Source organism: Ruditapes philippinarum, unplaced genomic scaffold (assembly GCF_026571515.1).
Source record: "Ruditapes philippinarum isolate M1 unplaced genomic scaffold, ASM2657151v2 ctg1449_1_1_1_1, whole genome shotgun sequence".
Classification (NCBI taxonomy): domain Eukaryota; kingdom Metazoa; phylum Mollusca; class Bivalvia; order Venerida; family Veneridae; genus Ruditapes; species Ruditapes philippinarum.
The window spans coordinates 15,605-41,053 of record NW_026860997.1 but is presented as its reverse complement, the minus strand read 5'-3'; the positions used below and the strand labels follow the sequence as shown (position 1 = coordinate 41,053).

The window sequence follows — 25,449 nt, the reverse complement described above, 5'->3', positions numbered from 1 at the left end:
TGTACCAGTTCATGTTTAATGTGAATTCTGCTGAAGCCGATGCTAGGAGGCGTGGACGGTAGCTTGCAGTTACCACTACCGTCCATTAACAGGTTATAATCAAACTGAGCCTGCAACATTTTCATGTTTTCCGTGTTGGACTTCTGTTAAGGATTATATTTTCTCTATTTTATTACTAATAGGCATTATTATAATGTGTAATGATATCAAACAATAATCTTTCTTCTCTCAATACAATTCGATAAAAGTTACTGTTGTTGTGAAAACAGTCCTAACTTAGGACATTACTTATTCTGCAAAAACTTAAAGTAAGAAATATAGCAAACTATAACTTTTCTGCTGAAGAAAAAAAGTAATACAGCCTTTCAAGAATGTATTAAATAGAAAGGTATGAGTTATTTCATAAAAATAATGGATACACGAACTTTGTTTGAAAGGCAAGTATCTAAACTGTAACAGAAATCTGGGTATAAACTGTAACAAAATTGGATGAATGTCGCTAGGTCTATGCTGTAACACTTCAAAATTAACCTCGCTCTATACTGTAACATTGCTTATTTTTTCAAACGCATTTTACCAACAGGAAAATAGGTTCAACTGGTCATTTACTTTTATAACCGTTTCTAAACATAAAGGACTAACGTTTTGTAGATTTACTTTATCTAGACGTGCTTAAATAATGTCAGAATGGGAGAAAAATGCGTTGGTCTCTCGATTCAAATTTTTAAACTGTCGAATCTGCACATTTATGAGATAATATAGAGATAAATCTGCGATGCAGGGTCTGAAGAAATATATGACTAGATACCGGATTCTGTTCCTTACAAGCAAAGCACAAAATCAGCTTTTAGAAACTAAACTACTATAGTATAGTATGGACCTGAATAAAAATCACCTACCTCTCTTCCCATAAATAATCCTCCATCTTGAAAAATCTAAACTGTAACCGATAAACGCGATACTGTAACACGTTCCCTACGGTGATATTCGATACGCTAAAAATTGTATTTTGCGGGCTAAATTGATATACGATATTCTACAGATAGGGCACAATAAAATTCACGGATTGTGTAGGAAGCTTTAAAACGCGCCATAATGTTAAATCATGTACAACATGTATATAGTAGAAAATAACAATGGGGAAAATTATAAACATAACTGTCATAATTATATATTCAGTGTATAGAAAATGCTATATTAATGTTAAAATTATCACGGATTTATATAAATCCGTGATATTATTTATAAATATATATTGTTATCTCTTGTTTCAGGTGATTTCCATTTACTCAATATCAATTTCCATAGTATATCACGGATTTAATATAAATCCGTGATAGTATTGAGCAAAATTGTAAAATGGACACCAAAGCCCTATCCAAACTAATTTTTCATGGAGATTTCCGCGTGGCATGGCCATTTTTGTGAACGAAATTTAGTTCTTTGTTTATATAAAGTGTATAAAAACACCATATTCTAAAGCCAACTGTTCAAACACCATAAGTGCTCGCCAATTTTTCAAGCCAATCACCGACGAGGATTTTTCAAATTTTCAGGTTACAAATCTTAATAGAACAGATTTTATATAAACTGGACGTTTTATATTATAAAGCACTAACCCGGTTAGAGCGAATATTGGATGTTCTTCGTAAATAAGAAAGCTACAGTCGCTTCGCAAGCTCCGCTCCTTTTTAGCTTTCTTATTTACGAAGAACACCAAATATGCACTCTAACCTATATAGAACACCAAATATGCACTCTAACCTATAGGTTAGAGTGCATATTGGGTGTTCTTCGTAAATAAGAAAGCTAAAAAGGAGCGGAGCTTGCGAAGCGACTGTAGCTTTCTTATTTACGAAGAACATCCAATATGCACTCTAACCGGCTTAGTGCTCCGCCTACTTGCGTTTTATAAAATAAAACGTCCAGTTTATATAAAATCTGTTCTATTAAGATTTGAAACCTGAAAATTTGAAAAATCCTCGTCGGTGATTGGCTTAAAAAAATTGGCGAGCACTAAGTCTGATTCCGTTGCAATTTCATTTATGTACAAGTTTGGAGGGTCTTCTGTGCACAATATGAGGACAAAATTCCTAATTCAAACAATATATCCGGGAGATTTCTTGTGACAAAGCCATTTTTGGTCTGGCGATTTGCATTTTTCGATATAACCGTAGATTAGCTGAAAATTTGCAAAGACAAAACCTTCTTGAACTTGTGTTTTACATTATTTTGATCGATCACAACTTTATGAAGTTTACCTAAGGCTGCTATTCCATTAGTACGTGATCCTTGACCCGCGTCAGTGATCCGTGTCCGGGCATGTCCGTGGGTATTATTCCATAGGTACGTTATTTTCTATATACTTTAAATAGAAGTATAGCGAACAGAGGATAATTAGAATTTTTGTAGAATATGATATAATTTTATTCTAATACCAAAAACAGTTGTAACATCAAAGAATTAGGTAACAAACATTGAATATCAGTTAGGTTTTCAAATAACATCTCTTTAGCAACCGAAGACCAGATGTTGTTTTTTATTTGTTTGGGTCGTCAGACCAAACAAATAATGGTAGCGAAATTTTAGAGTCTAATGTTGTTAATTGCAAACGCCGAAAGTAGTCCACTTTTTTGAAGCGGTTACTTCCCTTTATATGTACACTCACGCCGAAAAATTCAGGGGAAATCACTGCGTAAAGATGGTCAAAGACAGGCGAATTAATTTTCAAGCAAAATAATTCCCGAATGGTCGAAGATTTGTAATAGTGTTTTATTGTATTTTCTGATCGAAAATTAGTAAATACAAAGCGGACATTCAATCTCTGACACAGAAGTTCACAACAAACCTAACAACAAGTATTTCTCAAAAGAGCTTAAAACTAGGGATTTAAAAGAAAGAAATATTTTTATTTTGATACAAGTATCCAACAAATTACAACGCATTCAAAGTTTCAAAATAGCGTTGGCTAATAGAATTGTTAATAAATGCACAATCACAAATTACGCGGATGAATATGATTTTATCAATGAAAATACTATTTTTAGCGATGTCGATTACCGAATACTACACAAACCGAGTAGTGTTCTACATGTCGGACTGTTTGGGCGAGAAGATTTTCGCTAAATTATTTACTTCAATTTTAAACAACAGGTTTATCCTGAACTAAATACCTCGAAATTAATAAGGATTACAAACCCGAAATGCAATGGAAGTTCTAAATTTATAATGACTTGATGTTATTCAGATATCATTCGTATAACTTCTCCGTGGTGCAAGGGTAACGCGCTCGCTTCAGGAGTGATAGGTCTGGAGTTCAAATCCAAGGCGAGGAAACTTTTTTTAAGTGTCTTTGTTAAGGAAGTAGCCATATTATGCAAGGATAAAGTGTGACTGTCGTAAAACAATGAACATAAATGATTTTTTGATGCATCTCTAGTTATGCAGAATTCCGTATGTATCAAACTCTGGTGCCTTGCAAAATGAATTATAATACATAAAAATAAACTAATACAGGAAAATGCATACAGATATGCAAAGATCAGAAAATAACACAGAACTTGCATCCCTTTGATTCTTTATAAACATGCTTATATAGTAAGCTCCAGGATTATTTACATATGTGTTAAACAACAGTTAAAGTCGTTACAAGCCCTAATTTAGAATAATATATGGTTTTCTTCAGGCCGTTTAAACCCCAGTCACACTAGAGCTTACGATTACTTGCGACCACCGGCGACTTGTAAAACTGACGATCATCAGCGATTGTCTGCGACTCAAACCATTTTTGCACAAATAAATTTACTTTTGCTAGCATCGTAAGACAAGTCATCATTGACAATCGCACGACAGGTCATAAGTAAACGTACGATGGTCTCAAGATTGCCTGGGATTACTTACGACTACCCGTGACATAACATGCGATCACCTACTACTTGTCGTACGACCATCACACGATAACTAAAGACTACTTAAGATTATCAGTGACTAGTGGAAATTTGTAAAGACTGTCGTAAGATTGTCGCACTTCCGAACGACCATCGTGCGACAGCCTTAAGACCTTATAAGATCACTAGCGACCTGTTTTATCGCAAGGAGGTTTTTGTGCAAGCTCAAAAACCTCTCTACGACTGAAATTGGTCGTGGGACCTAAATAAGATAACCTGCGACTGTCAAAGATCACCGATGACCGTCGTAAGACGTTTTAAAGATTGTCCGCGACCAGAGGTCACTGGTGATCGTGAACTGGTCTTCACTGGTCGTAAGCTCTAGTGTGACTGGGGCTTTACATATAAATTCACCGTGGCTGAAGGGTTTTCGCGCTCGCCTATTAAGCGAGAGGTCTGGAGTTCAAATCCCAGTAAAGGCAACTCATTTTTTTAAAAATTGTTTAAGTCAAATAAACATTGGATTGAATATCAGTGTTGCAATAAGTCTAATAGCCAATTTACTACAATTAAAACGATGGAAAGCATTGGTGGCACTATACATATAATCTCACAACCTGCACCTTTCTTACATTCTGAGAGCCAAACAAATTCAGCGCCTTCTGTGCTTTGATTTTAATCTGTCATTGCTGCATCATAAACTTATAGGTTCTCCCACACTATTTTGGTGAGCTCTTTAGTATTTTCTTTCGAAATTGATAAAGTATTTAATTTCGTTCGAGGCATTTTGTAGGGATGAGACATGTAAGTGACTGTCCGCGTCCGTAAAAAATCGCTCATCCTGCGAAACGTCGCGGATGCCGTCGCGGAAGCGGATGGTAAACGGACAAAAGGAATAGATGCAACGTATTCTTTGATAAGCGAATCGGTAGCGGACGCGGATGACGGACGCGGACCACTGATCACGTATAAATGGAATAACGGCCTAAGGATCTGTGTCAAAAACGCCATTGAAGGCAGATTCATACAGAAATTGACGTCTAGCACAGTTAGCCATTGTAAAATCAACGCTACGTACTTTAAAATTAGTGGAATAATCAATAGATCGTGATAGTTTAGAGGGTATTCTTTACAGCAATATAAGGCTCAAGAATTAGCTATCGCAGGGAAAAGATAGCATAAGGCCCGTGTTACATTGTACCTTTTGAGCGGCGATTTGTTGTTTTAAGAAAAAAATGACATTTCGCAAAAGTATCAACAACACAATTTGTCTGATTCCGATGTCAGAATAAGATTCAAGCAGGTACTTATAAGATTCAAGCTCGTCAGAATAAGATTCCAGCTTGTTGGAATATGATTCCAGCTGGTCTGAATAAGACTAAACCTGGTCGAAATAAGATTCCAGCTCGTCGAAATAAGATTCCAGCTGGTCGGAATGAGATACCAGATTGTCAGAATAAGATTCAAGCTTGTAGAATAAGATTCCAGCTTGTCGGAATTAAATTCCAGCTGGTCAAAATAAGATTCCAGATTGTTGGAATAAGATTCCAGATCATTGGAATAAGATTACAGATTGTCGGAATAAGATTCCAGCTGGTCGAAATAAGATTCCAGATTGTTGGAATAAGATTCCATATCGTTGGAATAAGATTCCACATCGTCAGAATAAGATTCCAGATTGCGGAATAAGATTCCAGCTTGTCGGAATGAGATTCCAGCTGGTCGGAATTAGATTCCAGCTGGTCAAAATAAGATTCCAGATTGTCGGAATAAGATTCCAGCTAGTCGAAATAAGATTCCAGCTGGTATGAAAAGGATTCTGGCTGTTCAGAATAAAATTCCAGCTTGTCAGAATCATATTCCAGCTTGTCGGAATAAGATTGTAGATTCTAGCTGTTCAGAATAATATTCCAGCATGAACTAATACCTGCACTCCAGTTAACGCACTGTGCCTGTTTATGTATACGACTTAACTCTGACACATTTTCAACACAAAGGTCCCAAAACTATGATACAATATGATTATAGTCCTTTCGCTACTTAATAACTGTGGTCTTAACTTTATTAGGAAACATCGCAGACGTATGATTATTTTGTTTTATTTTTGGGGCGTCCGTGGCCGATAGGTTAAGGTCGTTGACTTCAAACCACTTGCCCCTCACCGCTGTGGGTTCGAATCCCAACAGGGACTTTGGATTCTTTCATGTGGGGAAGCTATCCAGCTAGCTTACGGAACGTCGGTGGTTCTACTCAGGTGCCCGTTCGAGCCTGAAATAACGTACGGAAGGGCACCCGAGGTCTTCCTCCACCAGTAAAGCTGGAACGTCGATATAACCTATACTGTGTCGATGTGACGTAAAACCAAAACAAACAAACATGTTGTTTTATAGCCAAAGCAAACTTTACAGCCGCGACAAACGGATATTTATTCATTACCATTACATGTACTGTTTATAATAACAACTTTGAATTTAAAAAATGTTCATCAATTAAATAAAGCAGACTTTTATCAACGGAACGAAGGAAACAAACATGAATAATTATTATGTTCCATGAAACAAAGCATTTTATAAACCTTATAAATACCTTTTGATCGGCTTTCTACTACTCGTTCATGATTTAAGCTTGTTTATTAGAAACCTGCGCTTACTTGAATAGAAGCAAGGGAACGCAATGGTGTATTAAACTCGTTCATGATTTAAGCTTGTTTATTAGAAACCTGCGCTTACTTGTATAGAAGCAAGGGAACGCAATGGTGTATTAAACACCAAGATTAACAGCAGTTGTAATCAACTGTGGAGACTTACAATTGTGTTTGTTATCAAGAGTTACTTCCCTTTTTGCAACAAGCTATAAAAGATTGGCAAACAGCTCTTAAAGTCTACACTAAACCTCCTACTAAAGTGAATACAAAGTCAAAATCTTTTTTTTTAAATCTATTTATTTTTATCTAGTGTAGTATAGTACAACTTAAAATAATACATGTATATATACAAATAAATAGAAACTACATAAAAGACTTAACAACAAAAATAAGAGAGAATATGAAAGATTCATATAAACAATGGACCTTATAGGAAGATTTTATTTTTGGAGATAACCATATTGGGTATTATCCTATAATCAAAATTTCTTTATGTCTACTAAAAGATTTACCAATTACAGAGAGCAGGGGCGGCAAAATCAATTGTCTGTATTGCCAAGGTTGTCGAAAAAGTGGAATTTTCGAGAATTTATTACATAAACATCATATGGACAAGTTAAGAAATGCTTTCGATATAAACAGACAAATATGTGAAATAATATTTTGCCGGACCTGGTCAGACATGAAAAGTTGAAAATATCTTTTATTTTGTTTGTTTTGGGTTTTACGTCACATCACGGATTTATATTACACGGATTTATATTACACGGATTTATATTTATTGTAATATAAATCCGTGGTCACATCGACACAGTATAGGTCATATCGCGACGTTCCAGCTTTACTGGTGGAGGAAGACCTCAGGTGCCCTTCCGTGCATTATTTCAGGCACGAACGGGCACCTGAGTAAAATATCTTTTAATCTTACAGCATAATGTAAATATAAGTGTTGAGGTTTATATTAGATAACTAGTGTAAATAAACAAGGTTAATTATGAATTAAATCCTCCAATCTTGCGTCACATTATTTTGCCGATTTAGAAAAGTTGTTAAATCTAGGTCGTTTCTTTAACTCCTCCTCCTTATTCAGCACAAACTTTTTAGAAAGTCCTGGACTCCTGCAAGAAAAAAATCAACAACTTACAAATTAAATACAAATACTTCATACAGGGTCTAAAACATGAGATAAAATAAGGAAATATTTTGAGTTAAATGAAGACAACAAGATCATACAAGTAATTTCTCTGGAACTTAAAATATCTGACAATTTCCAGGGTTTAAAACAAACTTCAAAAGTAATATAAGGCAGCTGTATAGATCCTCGCATGAAAAATGAAAAAATTTCTACGTCCCTGGTAGGATTCAAACCCAATGCAATGAGGAGCAAGTGCTTCGGTCAACAACCATGATCACTTGGCCACTGATGCCACAAGGATTTATGTTAGTCAATATGAATTGACAACTTCGTAAAGAATCTCAATATATTCAGTTTATTTCAGTGATTTTCTTTATAATACAGCACATATGTAACAATGCTTTTCATTGGATAATCTTGACGTTTATAGTTTTATATACACAGCTGACAATTTATGAAAAAATCACACTTTTCCTCTAAAAAAAGGAAGTTTGCTGTATTATAAATTTGTAATAAAGATTCCCGACAGAATATATGACCGTATATAAACAGTTGTTTGCAATATAACCCTTGCCTAGCGGCCTCAAGCTAAATTTACAAACAACTATTTATATACGGCAGCATAACCTGTCAAAAATCTTTAAATCTTATATACACAAATGTACTAACATTATAAGCGGTTAAAAATTTGACATCATTTCTGAAAATTAATGTTGCAATAGTGAAATAAACAAGGTATGAAGCATGTTATACGTACGCCATAAGTATGTCAATAGTTCTTTCACTGTCCTTCGTCTTTTTATGATTTTTACCCAAAACAAGAGTTTCAATATTCAGACACTGAAAACATACAAAATAAAACAATTTTTTTTGTAACAATTTCTAAAACATATGGATTCTACCAGTATATTAGTATCTATTATATACAGTAATACTTATAAGTTTTCTGATGAAAATGTAGTCAATCACGGGTGAAGAAATACAAAGATCAGTATAATAAGATGTTATATACGTAGTAAAGCCTTTTTTGTAATGCAATGACACAAAACTTGTATGTGTATGTCATGTGTGAATGGTTGTGTCTTACTATATTGCGGTGTTTCCAGTTAAGCCTATACCTCCTTAGTACAGTGTGGTTTTTCCAGTATAGCATGTACAAAAATCAAGGGAAAAACCCAAGTTTTCACTATTTTTAGATACCTGCCAAAATCTAGAAAAAAAATTTTTTTTTTATTTTTAGACCTGTCAGGAATGTCATATCTTTGATGTAAATGCAGTAAAAGTATTAAATTAAATCTGAATAACATTGAAATAGGATGTTTCAGAGTATTCATTTGTAGCACTTGCAAGCCCTAAAGAGGTCAGATGGTCTGGATGAAATCTACACTAGAGAACCCTTTTATAGAGAACCCTTCTATAAATTAAATGAATCGAAAGAGTAAAAATACAAGCACGCACCCATGACACACATATTGTGTTTTTATAAAAAGACATTACGCTTTATAATCATCTTGGCCATTTAAATTTAGGTGCTTTTAAACTGCTGTTCATCTTAAAATGTCTATTTTTAACGTTTTTTGGGAGTCATCCCATCTTATTCCTGTCCCACTATAAGTACTTAGAGTTGGTCTTGAGACCTTAATTATGATCTTGAGATGTGAATCATGCCACACACATATTCACATGTACAGAATAAATTAACTTAGTCCCCCTTTTAAATTAAGTCAGCTATAAATGAAGTACATATATATGCTCGCCAATAGGGTTCATCCCAGTGGAGAGAGTTAAGGAACTAAACACATGCTCATGTAAAAATACTTAATGTGATACTTTTAAAATGCTACCATTATACAATATGTCATGATCATAATTTTACTGCATGGAATTCTTTTTTTTTTTGTTTAAATCAAATAAAGTCAGGACTCAATACATCGGAATCTATTATATTGACAAATTCAAATAATGACAGTGAGTTGGTGGGCACCAAATTTTTTAAACGTTATTATAATCCTTTATAACGGAAAATTCGTATTCTGACTCCGACACAATAAAATTGGAAACCAAATGTGTTATTTTCTATACAATCAGTACCCGTTAAACTGACATTTGGTCAGTCAAGTGCGTGTATCATTGAGCCGTGAACGTGAAGCCGCAACATGTTATAACAGGTATTGTAGCTTGGTCAGTTGATTGTTACACTTTATTACAATACCAACACGTTGTGGTCAGCTGAATTTTGTTACACTTGCCAACTTATGACAACAAACAGTGTGCAATCAATATGTTCAGATACCAGTGAATAAGCATATCGATGAAATTCAATATACTGACAAATTCAATATACTGACATATTCTTTGGGAACCAACAGTGTTGTTGTAATGATTCCTGACTGTATTATGTAAAGATAGAGTAACTTTACCTTTTTATATGCCCTGAGAGCTTTTTCAATATTGCCTTGAGCCAGGTGTACGGATGCTATCAATTTATGAGTATCTGCAACATTTTCCGAATATTCTCCGTAAACATCATTCTTTAATGGTAATGAAGATCTCAACATTTCTAAGGCATCCTGTAATGTTTAAGGTATCATGTAAATTTAATCGTTTCAGAACCTTACTTAATTAATGGGGACTCCACGAAGATTTTTTGACATAATGGGACAGGAAAAATTTTTCTTCGGTTGTTTGATGTAGGTCTCGACCAATAACTGAAGCGCAAATTTTCTGAGCATTCCCTCATCCCATTTTTTTCAGAACAACCATTCTTATTGTGGAAAATAACCCCAAAATGAGAAGCACTGAAATGGTTTTCACTCAAATCTGGTTAAAAAAATTGATTTTTCAATTTAATTCTTAGTATATTTCTTTGTTGAGCTTTGTAGATTTTTCAACTGTTAGTGCTTTACTTGATTTATACGAGTATAAGAATGTCAAATTTTATATTTTAAGTTTTTTTGACCCCAGTTGAACTCCTTTAAGAATTACCAAAGCCTATATAAATGGTGAACATTCAACTACTACTATATTTGAACAATCACAAAGTTCATCTTTAATTCTTCATTTTTATTTCTTTTCTTGCAAGTACTTTAAACATATGATGAAAAATTTACCATTTCTCGTTCAGTACGTATAAGTAACCTTGCAAGTTCGTCCTGGACTTCTAGTGTCTTTTTATGGTCTGGTCCGTACACAGTGGTGCACGATGACAGGCACTCATTCAAGTAACTTTCTGCCGAACCTACAAAATTTAATTTAAACATGAGATGTTTGACATAAAAATCATCCATTTCTTTAAATAAAGACATTACAGCATATTTTTTATGTATCCCAGCTGTCGGTCTACTTATCTGGTCAACCATTATAACTGGCAATTAATTACTAAAGAATATTAATTTTCTCTACAAGTGATAGATACCTAATCTCACTTTATTTCCAAATCAGCTGTAAGAGACAATTGACCATTAGACTTAGTGTCCAAAATTTAGCCTCCACCCAAGGACTGAACCATTGACCCTGGAGTACAAATCCAACACTCTACCTATTGAGCCTAGTGGTTCTACCTATCGATCCTAACCATCAGATGCATAGGCCACAAACATAAAATTATGAAAATATATAATTGTTCAGGATAAGATTACAATATGTTGTGAATTTTTACGATACAAGAAGTGGTTTTAAGTAATATTACACTTACTTTCAGCCTCCTCACGTCCAGTGGTTGCATATGCTTGTGCCAGGGCCAATGCTGTGTCTACTATTTCTTCACTTGCATACTTGTAACTATCAATAAAGAATCAATACAAACTTGTAAGTATACTTGTCCCAGGGCCCAGACTAAGTCAATTACTTCTTCATTTGCATTTTTAAAACTTATCAAAACAAAAATCATTACTTCTTTAAGGTAACCTCCATAGATTTTAGAGAATATTTAAAATATGAAATTCAAAACAACAATCTGAACAATTTTCATCTTGAACAAAAAAAGAAGAGAAAAATAACAGTGAGTGATATTAATCATATCTTACTAGTCGAAACTCACTATTTCACTCATCAGGTTAAATAAATGACCAAAAAAAAAGTGTTACATACTTGGCTGCTGCTATAGAATGTGCCTGAAGAAACATTTCTATTGCTTTATCATGATTTGCCATTCTTCCCTTGGCTTGCTCTAACTAACAATGTTTGTCAAGGAAACTTATACTTAGATGTACAGTATCTGTAGGTAAAATTTTGTTCAAACTTGAGAATTAATTTCATGTTGAAATTTAATTACTTTTTTCAACTTAAGTATCTGTATATATTATATAGCATTAGCTGCATCTTTCCTATAACAAAAATGATCTGTTTGAAACAAAATTCTTTGTAAGATACAAGATAGTGACCCTCAAATCAGAACCAGTACATATAATACTGCCCGGACTGCCGTTATTTTGTCAGAACAATACACTTCTCCCAAGCCACTCATTTTACCACTTTTCCCAACAGTATTTCAGTCATATAGGCGGGTAGTTTCCCAACCATCATTCCTAGAGTGTTACACCAGTACCAGACTACCTTCCTCCGTGCTAAACTACCAAAGCATCTTCCGGGGATCAAACCCATGCCAGAGAGGTAACTGGATAAGAAGTCATCGACTCTAACCCCTCAACCAAACAGGCGGTATATAATTTCATACATATAATTCACACAAATACTTTCAGAAAAACAAGTACATCAGGATGCCAAACCCACCTTATATTTCGACTGAAGTCCAGCATGAAAAAAGTCTAAGAAAAGCCCCAGTTTAGTCAGATAAAGTACATGGCGAAAAATTCTATTTAAAGTACCTTAAATTGTACTGATGGAAGGAGATTTTTCACCAAATGTTTTGAGATCGTACTGAGGCAGGGAAATAGATCAGAAGGTCAGAATGCCCTTATACAATAAGACTTCTGGCCCCATATAACAATGGAATGCTATGCTACCTTACTTAACAGCGGCGTATACTATTGATATTAAATGAAACAATTATCACAAGCATTGTAGTATTTTTCCTTGAAGTCACACAAATTTGTTTTTTAGTAGTTCTATGATAAAGCAATCAAGAAATTGGTAACTTTATATACAATATTGACAGTTTTTTTCTGATAAACTTAAACAGCATCAAACAAAATCTGGATTAGATGTTGGGCATATACAATTAAAAACTGTGGCATATGATGGCAATATGACCTTCAAACAATAGCGTCAGTTTCTCCACCTTGATATTTGACCATACAAACTATATTCTACAGTATGTTAATCTTAGTGGGTTGTCAAGGCAACTAAGGATACACGTCCACCCTCTTGATACAGCTCTATCAATTCTACAGCGTCATCGCCAAATCTTCTCTTTGTCAGATCTATGACTTTATCGTACTGGGAACCAGCCACTGCATACTTCTTCTGTCTCCATGACAACCTGATATATACATAAAGATCGCTTATAAAATAAGTTATTTATTCCATGCATGTGATAGGTATTAATCATAACAAGAGCCATGTCAACATGGCCATCCCCCGCCGAATGTGTTTGCTCATTGGAAGAATGTATATGTAGTAGAGCGGAATAATTCCATTTTAAGAGGTCTTTTGGTAATGAAAACTGATGGCTATAGTGATTACAGATTTGAAACCTATGTGAATACTGATGGCTGAAAATAACAAAGGGCAATTACTGAAAAATAATGCAGGGTAGGTTATCATTCTTGTGTGTTGCATCCCTCCTCAGTAAAATCTATCCACCTATGGAGTTTCAAGTTGATACCTCAAATACTTTTTGAGAAAAAAATTGAATTGAAAAATTAAGTATGAAAAAGAACAAAGGGCAGTAACTCAAAAATTATAAAAGGTAGAGTTATCATTCTTGTGCAGTGCACACCTCCTGAGTGAGATCTATGCACCTATGAAGTTTCATTTTGATATCTCAAAGGCTTTTTGAGTTATGCTCTGGACAAAAATTAATTTTGAAAAATAACAAAGGGCAATAACTCAAAAATAATGCAGGGTAGAGTTATCATTCTTAAGCACTGCACTCCTCCTCAATGAGATCCATCCACCTATGAAGTTTCAAGTTGATACCTCAAATACTTTTTGAGATAAGCTCTGGACAAAATAGCATGAAAAAAAACAAAGGGCAATAACTCAAAAATTGTATAGGGAAGAGTTATCATTCTTGCGCACAACATTCCTCCTCAATAAGATCTATCCACCTATGACATATCATGTTGATATCTCAAACACTTTTTGAGTTATGTTCCACTCAGGTGAAAAATTAGGTATGAAAAATAACAAAGGGCAATGACTCAAATAATGAAAGGTAGAGTTATCATTCTTGTGCACTGCACACCTCCTGAGTGAGATCTATGCACCTATGAAGTTTCATGTTAATATCTCATAGGCTTTTGGAGTTATGCTCTGGACAAAAATCAATTTTGAAAAATAACAAAGGGCAATAACTCAAAAATCATGCAAAATAGAGTTATCATTCTTGTGCACTGCACTCCTCCTCAATGAGGTCTATCCACCTATGAAGTTTCAAGTTGATAACTCAAATACTTTTAGAGATATGCTCCGGACAAAATTGTCGGACGGAAGGACGGACGGACGGACAGAAGGTCGGACGGACGGAGACTATTTCTATATCCTCCGCGGAAATTTTTCGGCGGGGGATAATAATATATATCTAGATAGCTAAAAACAGATAGTCTTCACGACAGTGTTGCAGACAATAAGCAAACTAGCCTCAATGTGGCAGTATATAAATGAAAAGAAAGAAAAAACAGGCTTCATGATTAAACAATTACAGAAAACTGTTAGATAGCTTAAAGGGATACTCAAATTACAGACAAAAATATTAAAATGATCTTATGAGCTCAAATCACCATTTTATAAAGTCCCAACATGAATTGCTGTATACATTCTATATATTTTGGGTTTGAAGCATAAATATACCTATATCTATATTTGTTGAAACAAAATTTAGACGCCGACAGAATCACTCAGTAAATTTAAAACAAGTCATGTGACTTGAACAAACCCTGGAAGTTACAATAATAGATATTGTGGATATTTTATGATTGAAGTAAAGCTAAGTCTTTGCTTGACATGATCTTTAATTTCCAGATTTCACTGTGACAACTATTGTGGGTCAAGTTAGGAAACCACCATTTTACTCTTTATAGAGAGAAATGTTTTGTTCATGTGACTGCCTACTGTATTCATTTCGAAGACATTTACAGAAAAATGAATGAAAAATTCAAAACAAAGAAATGAAAATTTTGCCTGTGTCTCCATTAAAACATGAAATCATTCATAATACATGTACATATGTTGCAGAATAGAGCTACATATATTCTTTTCATATGTAGAGTGGTATGTGTAGCAGCAATCAAAGAGCTCAGTTAGGAGAGCCACGGAGCTGTATTCAGCAGTCATGGGTTCAAGTCCCTGTCAGGCTACACATTTTTCTCATCCTGCGACACTTACTGTACCTACCTTGCAGTTGTCTGTGCTAGTTTTATTTCCATATCATCACACTGATCGTCAGTGACACATGACAACTTGGAACATGCCTGGTAAGCTCTGTCCGCCTACAATATATATAAATTTACAAATATAAAATGTTTTTGATAGGTTGTCTGGTTTTTACACCTATTTTAACACATTTTTGGTCATACTTTGGTGGTCAGTACACCTAGTCACCTGTCTTGGATTAATAACAAGAAATTACCAATCTCTCCCACAGTGACTTTCTTCAAGTCGGACGTGATATCTGAATCGCGACGAGAGGCAAATGACAATAAGACTCTATGTCCATCATCAACTGTCGCAGAGAATTTTGTCTCCCAGCAGATCAAACATTTATCTATGTAGGCCAGGGCACAGCAACAAATTCAATTTGTGTGGCCAGGGCACAGCAACAAAATGCTATCTATGTGGCTAGGGCACAGCAACAAATTCAATTTGTGTGGACAGGGTACAGCAACAAATTCTATCTATGTGGCCAGGGCACAGCAACAAATTCTATCTATATGACCGGGGCACAGCAACAAACTCTATCTATATGACAGGGGCACAGCAACAAACTCTATCTATATGACCGGGGCACAGCAACAAATTCTATCTATATGACCGGGGCACAGCAACAAACTCTATCTATATGACAGGGGCACAGCAACAAATTCTATCTATATGACCGGGGCACAGCAACAAATTCTATCTATATGACCGGGGCACAGCAACAAACTCTATCTATATGACAGGGGCACAGCAACAAACTCTATCTATATGACCGGGGCACAGCAATAAACTCTATCTATATGACCGGGGCACAGCAACAAACTCTATCTATATGACAGGGGCACAGCAACAAATTCTATCTATATGACCGGGGCACAGCAATAAACTCTATCTATATGACCGGGAAAAAGCCATAAATTCTTGGGCACAGCAACAAATTCTATCTATGTGGCCAGGACAAAGCCATAAATTCTATCTATGTAGCTGGGGCACAGCAACAAATTTTATCTATGTGGCCGGGGCACACCAAGATCAGCCAGCATATCTGATCCTGAACTGTTCTGTTTACAAGTTGGTCTTATTATTTTGAAATTTTACCTAAATATGTTGAACAGTTATGTCCAGTTTAAAAGAAGGACAAATCCATTCAACATAATTATTTATTGTTGAAAGGGTTGAATACATGTAATTCCACAAAAGAAAACAAGAGGGCCATGATGGCCCTGAGGTCGCTCGCCTGTATATAGGCCCCGCCACCCCCCAACCCCCCCCCCCAACGTTACAAGGCCAATTTAACCCAAGGGCTTTTATTTGCACAATCTTGGTAGACACCCATAAGAAGATGTTTCATGCTAAACACTTAAAGCTCTAGCTCATTGGGCTTTTTAAAAGAAGATTTTTTTAAAGTTTTTACTATACACATATAGTTAAAAACAATGACACCCCTGGGGCCAGGCCAGTTTTGACCCCAGGGCTTTTATTTGAACAAACTTTGTAGACACTTACTAGAAGATGTTTCATGCTTAATATCTAAACTCTAGCTATTTGGGTTTTTTCAAAGAAGATTTTTAGTTTTTGCTATACACATATAAAGAAAATCAATGACCCCCGGGGCGGGGCCAATTTTGACCCCAGGTCTTTTATTTGAACAAACTTTGTAGACACTCACTAAAAGATGTTTCATGCTTAATATCTTAACTCTAGCTATTTGGGTTTTTTCAAAGAAGATTTTTTAAGTTTTTGCTATACACATATAAGGAAAATCAATGACCCCCGGGGCGGTGCCAATTTTGACCCCAGGGCTTTTATTTGAACAAACTTGGTAGACACCTATTAGAACATGTTTGATGCTAAATATCTTAGCCATAGCTCTTTGATTTCTTTAAAAGAAGATTTTTTAAGTTTTTACTATATGCATATAGGGAAAATCAATGACCCCCCGGGCGGGGCTAATTTTAACCCCAGGGCTTTTATTTGAACAAACTTGGTAGACACTTATTAGAACATGTTTCATGCTAAATATCTTAGCTCTAACTCTTTTGGATCTTTAAAAGAAGATTTTTTAAGTTTTTACTATATGCATATAGGGAAAATCAATGACCCCTGAGGCGGGGCCAATTTTGACCCCAGGGCTTTTATTTGAACAAACTTGGTAGACACCTATTAGAACATGTTTGATGCTAAATATCTTAGCCATAGCTCTTTGATTTCTTTAAAAGAAGATTTTTTAAATTTTTACTATATGCATATAGGGAAAATCAATGACCCCCCGGGGCGGGGCCAATTTTGACCCCAGGGCTTTTATTTGAACAAACTTGGTAGACACCCATTAGAACATGTTTCATGCTAAATATCTTAGCTCTAGCTCTTTGGGTTCTTTAAAAGAAGATTTTTTAAGTTTTTACTATATGCATATAGGGAAAATCAATGACCCCCTGGGGCGGGGCTAATTTTAACCCCAGGGCTTTTATTTGAACAAACTTGGTAGACACTTATTAGAACATGTTTCATGCTAAATATCTTAGCTCTAACTCTTTTGGATCTTTAAAAGAAGATTTTTTAAGTTTTTACTATATGCATATAGGGAAAATCAATGACCCCCTGGGGCGGGGCCAAATTTGACCCCAGGGCTTTTATTTGAACAAACTTGGTAGACACCTATTAGAACATGTTTGATGCTAAATATCTTAGCCATAGCTCTTTGATTTCTTTAAAAGAAGATTTTTTAAGTTTTTACTATATGCATATAGGGAAAATCAATGACCCCCTGGGGCGGGGCCAATTTTAACCCCAGGGCTTTTATTTGAACAAACTTGGTAGACACTTATTAGAACATGTTTTATGCTAAATATCTTAGCTCTAACTCTTTTGGATCTTTAAAAGAAGATTTTTTAAGTTTTTACTATATGCATATAGGGAAAATCAATGACCCCTGGGGCGGGGCCAATTTTGACCCCAGGGCTTTTATTTGAACAAACTTGATAGACACCCATTAGAACATGTTTGATGCTCAATATCTTAGCCATAGCTCTTTGAGTTCTTTAAAAGAAGATTTTTTAAGTTTTTACTATATGCATATAGGGAAAATCAATGACCCCCCGGGGCGGGGCCAATTTTGACCCCAGGGCTTTTATTTGAACAAACTTGGTAGACACCCATTAGAACATGTTTCATGCTAAATATCTTAGCTCTAGCTCTTTGGGTTCTTTAAAAGAAGATTTTTTAAGTTTTTACTATATGCATATAGGGAAAATCAATGACCCCCTGGGGCGGGGCCAATTTTGACCCCAGGGCTTTTATTTGAACAAACTTGGTAGACACTCACTAGAAGATGTTTCATGCCAAATATCTAAGCTCTACCTCTTATGGTTTTTGAAAAGAAGATATTTAAAGTTTTTTCTTTCGGTTGCCATGGCAACCAGAGTTCTGCATGGAATTAAATTCTTTGAACAATTTTTAAAGGTGACCACCAAAGGAACATTCCTGTGAAGTTTGGATGAAATTGGCTTAGTGGTTTATGAGGAGATGTCATTTAAAGTAAAAGTTTACGGATGGACGACGGACGCCGGACGGACGGACGCCCGGACGCCGGACGAAAAGCGATCACAAAAGCTCACCCTGTCACTTTGTGACAGGTGAGCTAAAAAAAAGAAAAGAAAAACTAACCTTCGCCAAAGCAGTTTCTGCTTCATTGTACTTTTTCATTGCAATCTGTGCCTTTCCTTGAATGTAATTAATTCGGAAGAGCACTCCGAAAACAGCTGCCTTTTCTCCCTCGGTGGTTGTCGTGGTAACTGAATTTAGCATAATAGTCATGGCATTTTCAGTGTGATACTCTGCCTGGACGTTATAACCTACAAAATATAAGATTTTTTTGCAGTCTGTCCACATTTTGAAGTGAATTTGTCTATAATACAAGGTCTGTAATACAATAAATAATTACATTGATAGTATTTTCAATTTAGTATTGGACATAACAACAAACCATGAAATTATTATATCTGCATGTTGTTGGCCAAGTGTGAGATATATTATCTGATATCATATATATTTTTATAGCAGATAATAAAATATTCTGAAACAAAATATGATTACTGATCATACATATGTATAACTGTTCATACTAAATCACCTAGAACTTAACATTTTTATCAAGCAATAATTTATGAGAATATCCAAATGATACATTGCTAATGTATATATCAAAATTTGAAAAAGATTATGGAAAAAAAGCACAATAGACCAATTCTCTTTAAGGTGTATAAAGTTTCAGCTCACTGCTGTGGATTAGAATCCAGATAGGGACTTTAGATTCTTTCATGTGAGGAAGCTACATGTATCCAGCTAACTTACTGAAAGTGGTTCTGTTCCTGTTCATGCCTGAAATAGTTCACTGAAGGGCACCTAGGTCCTCCTCCATCAGTAAAACTGTGAAGTTGATATACCTATACTGTGTTGGTGAGACGTAAAACCAAACAACAACAAAAAAAATATTAAAAAATAAAGCCTATAGCCAGTTGCAACTCTAATTACATGTATTTTCAATTCATCTAATATTGACCTACATGTACTTTAGCAGCTATGAAGATCATATAATTTTTTGAGCCATTATAAAATAAACCCTAGCAGGCAAAACACATGACAGTATATAGTACTTTGATGATTTTACCCCCACTTAGTCCACTATCATATATTTACATACCTTTTAGTTCTAAATAATCTTCAGCCAAACTGGCATGAGCTTCCGCCAGTCTCCAGTGAACGCTGCCGTACACTATCCTAGTTAAGGCAAGTATTTTAATCCTCTCCTTCACAGCTTTATCAGCCTGTAAAAAAATATGATTAAATTAATCATACAGAAACAAGATCTGTGGACATGACAATGTGCCCGTCTATTGTCAGTGCTTGATAGTAAAACAAGAACCTGGATTATGAAGAATCATGTAAGTTCAAAAAGGGCCATAACTCTGTCAAAATCCATGTAAGAGTTGGGGGCTTTTGACAGTAACTGACTATTATATTCTCAAACAAATGTGTGATGTACCAACCCATTCCATCTATTAGAGTTGGAGCTACAAACTTGCACACAAAAACTTAAAGAAACATCATGTTGATTGATTTTGGTGTCTTGTTTTAGTTTCCAGAAAAATGCTCTTTGACCAATTACCTGAAAGATAATTCCCTCCTGTTGCTTTTAGGTAATTAGTAAAAATATAGTGATTTAGTATTTTGTATGCAAGTCAATATACTACTTTGTTTACATTTTGAAACTTTTATGACATCATTAATATCACAGTTGGAGCTATTTCTTCAGGTGATAAGCATCTTAAATTTTCTAAATCCATTATTTAGATGTTATAAACCTCTTGTTTGCCGTTTCTAAAGAATGTCAAAATCCATGTAAGAGTTAGGGGCCTTCGACAGTAACTGACTATTATATTCTCAAACAAATGTGTGATGTACCAACCCATTGCATCTAGTAGATTTGGAGATACAAACTTGCACACATAAACTTAAGGGCATATTATACAGATTGATTTTAGTGTCTTGTTTTAGTTTCCAGAAAAATGCTCTTGGCCAATTACCTGAAAGATAATTCCCTTCTGTTGCCTTCTGGCAATTAGTAAAAATATAGCGATTTAGTATCTTGTATGCAAGTCAATATACTACTTTGTTTACATTTTGCTACTTTTATGACAGATTAATATCACAGTCAGGGCTATTTCTTCTGGTGGTAAGCATCTTAAATGTTCTAAATCCATTATTTAAATATTTAAATCCTCATGTTTGTCCTTTTAAATAATGGGGGAAAAAATGTTTGTTTCTGAAGCATAATGTCCCTTTAAAGTGTGATGCCGACACCAAAGCAAACGCTTGGGTACCTTAAGTTCAATTTTGGCAAGAAAAAAAAGATAAACATTAAAAATAAAAACTAGCCTGCAAATAAGATTTGGTAAACCAGCTGCTTAAACATTCATGTCACCTTAGTGCAGTAACGGGTTAAGTCCTTAATTTAATAGGAGTTAACCAGTTATTGCACTGAAATGAAGTTCAGACTGTTTGCAAGCACTAAATTTACTAGTCTTTAACTTCAACTACTGCAAGTCTTAACAATGTAATGACTAAAATACATGTATTACTAACATGGGCAGTAAAAAAACTAAACAGCTCAAACCTTTTTGGTAGCGGAAAGTTTATTAGCCAATCTGTTTGCTTTCTCTAGTAGTTTATCAGGGGGCGTCATATTCACAGACTTTTTTCCATTTGTCGTTTTCATTTGCCGTGCGCTACGCCTCTGCCGAGCGCTGCTACGAGATGTCTGAATGTTAATGGCTGTGTCATCATCATCATCATCATCGTCATCATCATCGTCAAACAGATCTTCATCATCACTGTATTCACTATTCAAATAAAAGAATATAATTATAATACATAAATATATACAGTACAGATAACGAGGAATATGCAAAATCCTCGGAGGATCGCGGAATCCACTCGCAACTCCGCGAGAGTATTTGTCCATAAAAACGAGTGACTCCGCGTGAGAAACGTGTAATGAGAGTGACTCCCAGACGAAAATAAGAGCGCGTGACTCCGAGAGAGAATTACCGCGTAACTCCATGTCGGTGTCTAGCTGGTGTAAATAAATGCAAGTGCAATCTCATTTTACATTTCATTTTATATTACGATTCGAAAATAAAGATGATTTTTACGGTTGTTTTCAATTTACCATCAGGGCTCACGCTGGCAGGAGCCAATTAGCAAATTGGCTCCAATATAATTAAATTGGCTCAAGAAAATCACGATTGGCTCAAACTTACGAAAAGTATGACTTGGAATCTCCAGTCTAAATTTAGCATTTTCTATTTTAAGAATGGAAAAGTACACATTTGGTTTTCCATCTAGAACTTCCGTTTTATCACTTCTTATCTCAAAACACAGCGACACAGTCTACTTTTTTGTGGGTCATTGACTGGTTTAGATCGTAACTTCCCCCCTGAATGAACAAGAGCTGTCCGTAAGACAGCGCGCTCGACTTTTTTATTGCTTGCCAATAAAAAAAGTTTTTGCAGTAAAAGGCAATACAAGAATCTCTGTATTTTTAAAGTGAACAATGGCCATGAGCATTAAGATATTTAGTGAAGAATTATTTTACTGAATTGTGTGATACCCTTGAACACTGCAGCAAAGTTTGAAATGTTTAAGTCAAAACATTGACAGTTAAGGGCCATAATTCAAATAAAATCTTTGACAGAATTACCTTCTCCTGGACATGTTTGGGAATCATGATTGTAAACAAGTATTCCAACTTTCAAATTAATATCTCAAACAGTTCAGTCAAAAAGTGGACTGGTACTAAAAACTTAACCAAGATTCTAAGTCGATAAAAGGCCTTAATTTTTAAAACAAATCCTTGACAGAGTTACCTTCTCTTGCGTACAGATGGGGGTAATGATGTGAAATAGCATTAAAAGTTTCAAAGCAATATCTCAAAGGGTTAAGGCAATAAGTGGATTTTACCCATATTCAATGTATTTTCTAAGTCAAAAAGGGGCATAATTCTGTCAAAAACCTTGACAGAGTTATGTCCTCTTGTCTGTTGATGAAGGTCGTGATGGTAAACAAGTATGGTCAGTTTCAAAGCAATACCTCCAATGGTTTTGAAATAAAGTGAGGTGGTACAAAAAACTTAACCAAGCTCAATACACTTTCTAAGTCAAAAAAGGGCCATAATTCTGTCAAAAACCTTGACAGAGTTATGTACTCTTGTCTGTAGATGGAGGTTATGATGGTGAACAAGTATGGTAAGTTTCAAAGCCATACTTGTAATACTTCTGAAATAAAGTGGGGTGGTACGAAAAACTTAACCAAGGTGTGACGCCAACGCCGACGCCGACGCCGGGGCGAGTAGGATAGCTCCCCTTTTCATAGAAAAGTCGAGCTAAAAATTGATATGAACAGTGACACAGTCTAATACACTGACCTCGCGGTATGTTTACATGTTTATGAACTGATAAATATGACACTTATCGGTGTGGGAAATCATCGGTTATAATCTTTCCTTTTGATATTAATGAATCAAGTTGTCTACTTTTGTTTTCACTTGTGATACTTTACATCATGAACGAAGAATATTCGACAACATTTTTATTTTGAATGAATAATACATGCGTTCAAGGATATTAGTTTAGAGATAGAGCATAAAAATATAATAATAAATGAATAAATATCTAGCAAACCATTACTCGGAGTCACTCTTTTTGGCTCGGAGATTCACAGAGTCCCGCGGACCTAATTGTCACTCGTTATCGACGCCGAGTCACTCTTTTGTGTACAAGAAATTTATTATCCACTCGGAGTCACGCTTTTTGAGATTACTTGATACTCGGAGAAATTTGCATATTCCTCGTTATCTGTACTGTAAACATTAACTTCATACCGTAATGCCATTTCTACTCAAATGACTGCCTATTCTACTTTAATGATGCATCAAGGATTACAGAGGCACTTCAAGGTCTTGAAAACTTGAAACACATGACACAAAATCACTATTTGATTAACCCTAAACATGCTGAATTTCTTAAAAGAACATGATGTAGGAAATGATATTTAACATAAATTTGAAGTAAAAGTTTGAAATAAATCCTTTAAAAAATAAAGAAGTAAGAGTAAAAAACTAGAAAATATTTAGAAAAAAAAAGTTCAAAAGTTGGCATAATTGTAGAAATAGTCTGAAGTAGATATCTAAGAGATAAAGAAGTTGGCCTAAAATTGTGTTTTGGCCCTGACTGGTGCTCGAGTTATGGACCTTGTCCAGTATGATGTGGTTGATGATAAAAGTTTTAAGTAGATCCCTTATGAAATATAGTAGTTTTAGTAGGAAAATTTTTCAGCATGATAACTTTAACCAGAAATCTGGATGCAAACACTGATGCTGGGGTGAGTAGGACAGCTCTCCATGCATAGTCAAGTTAATAAAAAGTAATAAGCATACTCATTATCTCTTGCAGTTCTTCTGTGAGAGCGACGACTTGTGCTTCTACGAGCTGTCACCGGACTACCACGTGTTCCATGACCTCTGACCTCTACAACCATTGGCTCAGGGTCTCTGGCTGTTTCCTCTTCAAAGTCTGATCCAGAATAAATGTCAGACATTGTTCTTCCTGAATAAATGAAATTAACCATTAAAAAACATATAATTATGCTCAGAAACAAACAATTATACCTTTTAAGTCATTTTAACCTGTTGTATTAATGTAATGGATTTGACAAGAAAATAACCTGAAATTCCAAATTCAAAATGTCAAATGAAGGGTCTGAGGGGTGAAGTGTCTGGAAAAATGACTTGAAGTGAACTGTCTGTGGAGTGAACTGTCTGTAATTCCAAAAAGTGCAGACTAGCAAACTAGCAAGATTCAATGGGACGTCAGGTGATTGGATGAAAATCTTATGTTTACAAGTCCATTTAAAACCTAAAGGAGTTTTAGTATCAAAACAGCGGTCTGAGCGTACTGCAACAGATAAGCTTTGAATGTGAATTTTGAATTTAATATTATCAGATATAAAACAGCTTGGCCAGACGCGACTGTTATACGAAACTGCATCGTGGAAGGTATCTTACTAGCAAAATTTCTAAATAATTGGATGTCGCGAAAACTGATAACATACCAGAAAAATACGTAAATTCTATTATGCATTATGAGTCAAGATTTAAAAGACAAACATTTCGAATTTATATATTAGCCTTAATATAAATCACATACTAAAAAACAAATTGAAGCTATATTTAATCTATAAATCAACAAAATTTATCAAATTTGTAAAATTTACGGGTACCTGTTTGTTTTGCGGAACCAAGGACGCAGACTGGTACCTTAAAAAATATAATAAGGTCAGACTACTGTATCACTTTTTCCATAGACTTACATAATAAGAAATGAAACCTATTAAAAATTGAGTATTAATGCTAATTAAAGATGTGATTTTCCTAGGAGATAGACATGCATGACAGATCGAATGATCTTGTTATATTGGGTCGATCAACCAAGTTTTTCGCAAAATGTCCCCAGAGATGATTTGAGTCTACGGGTCCCTTTTTCACTGAACTTTTCTGCTGTCACAGAAATCACATAATCATTTTTAGATGCAAATATCTAAATGAAAAAATACCCTAGAGCCCTACAAAACAGTTCTTTCTCTTAAAAACAATGCAGAGTTTTAGTTTCTTAAATAATTTTTATACT

The 25,449-nt window shown here is 35.0% G+C and overlaps 1 protein-coding gene across 1 annotated transcript; it reads right to left on the bottom strand.

Moving 5' to 3' along the window:
* Positions 1–7,336: 7,336 nt before the first annotated feature.
* Positions 7,337–25,084, bottom strand: LOC132714161 (tetratricopeptide repeat protein 23-like). The gene is made up of 13 exons (XM_060696944.1): positions 25,043–25,084; positions 24,201–24,369; positions 21,381–21,606; positions 19,908–20,031; positions 18,872–19,059; positions 15,182–15,276; positions 12,980–13,106; positions 11,756–11,838; positions 11,361–11,446; positions 10,777–10,904; positions 10,087–10,236; positions 8,424–8,506; positions 7,337–7,649 (listed from the first exon to the last, which is right to left on the bottom strand). The coding sequence occupies exons 2-13, from the start codon at positions 24,359–24,361 to the stop codon at positions 7,556–7,558; spliced, it is 1,545 nt and encodes a 514-aa protein (XP_060552927.1). The 5' UTR covers positions 24,362–24,369; positions 25,043–25,084; the 3' UTR covers positions 7,337–7,555.
* Positions 25,085–25,449: the final 365 nt, after the last annotated feature.

Excerpts from the sequence above, each read along its gene's own strand:
- LOC132714161 (XM_060696944.1), bottom strand. The coding sequence starts at position 24,361 with ATGTCTGACATTTATTCTGGATCAGACTTTGAAGAGGAAACAGCCAGA. Across the intron at positions 8,507-10,086 it reads CTCTCAGGGCATATAAAAAG|TGTCTGAATATTGAAACTCT; the intron begins GTAAAGTTACTC and ends GTATGTTTTCAG. Across the intron at positions 7,650-8,423 it reads ACTATTGACATACTTATGGC|GAGTCCAGGACTTTCTAAAA; the intron begins GTACGTATAACA and ends TTTTTCTTGCAG.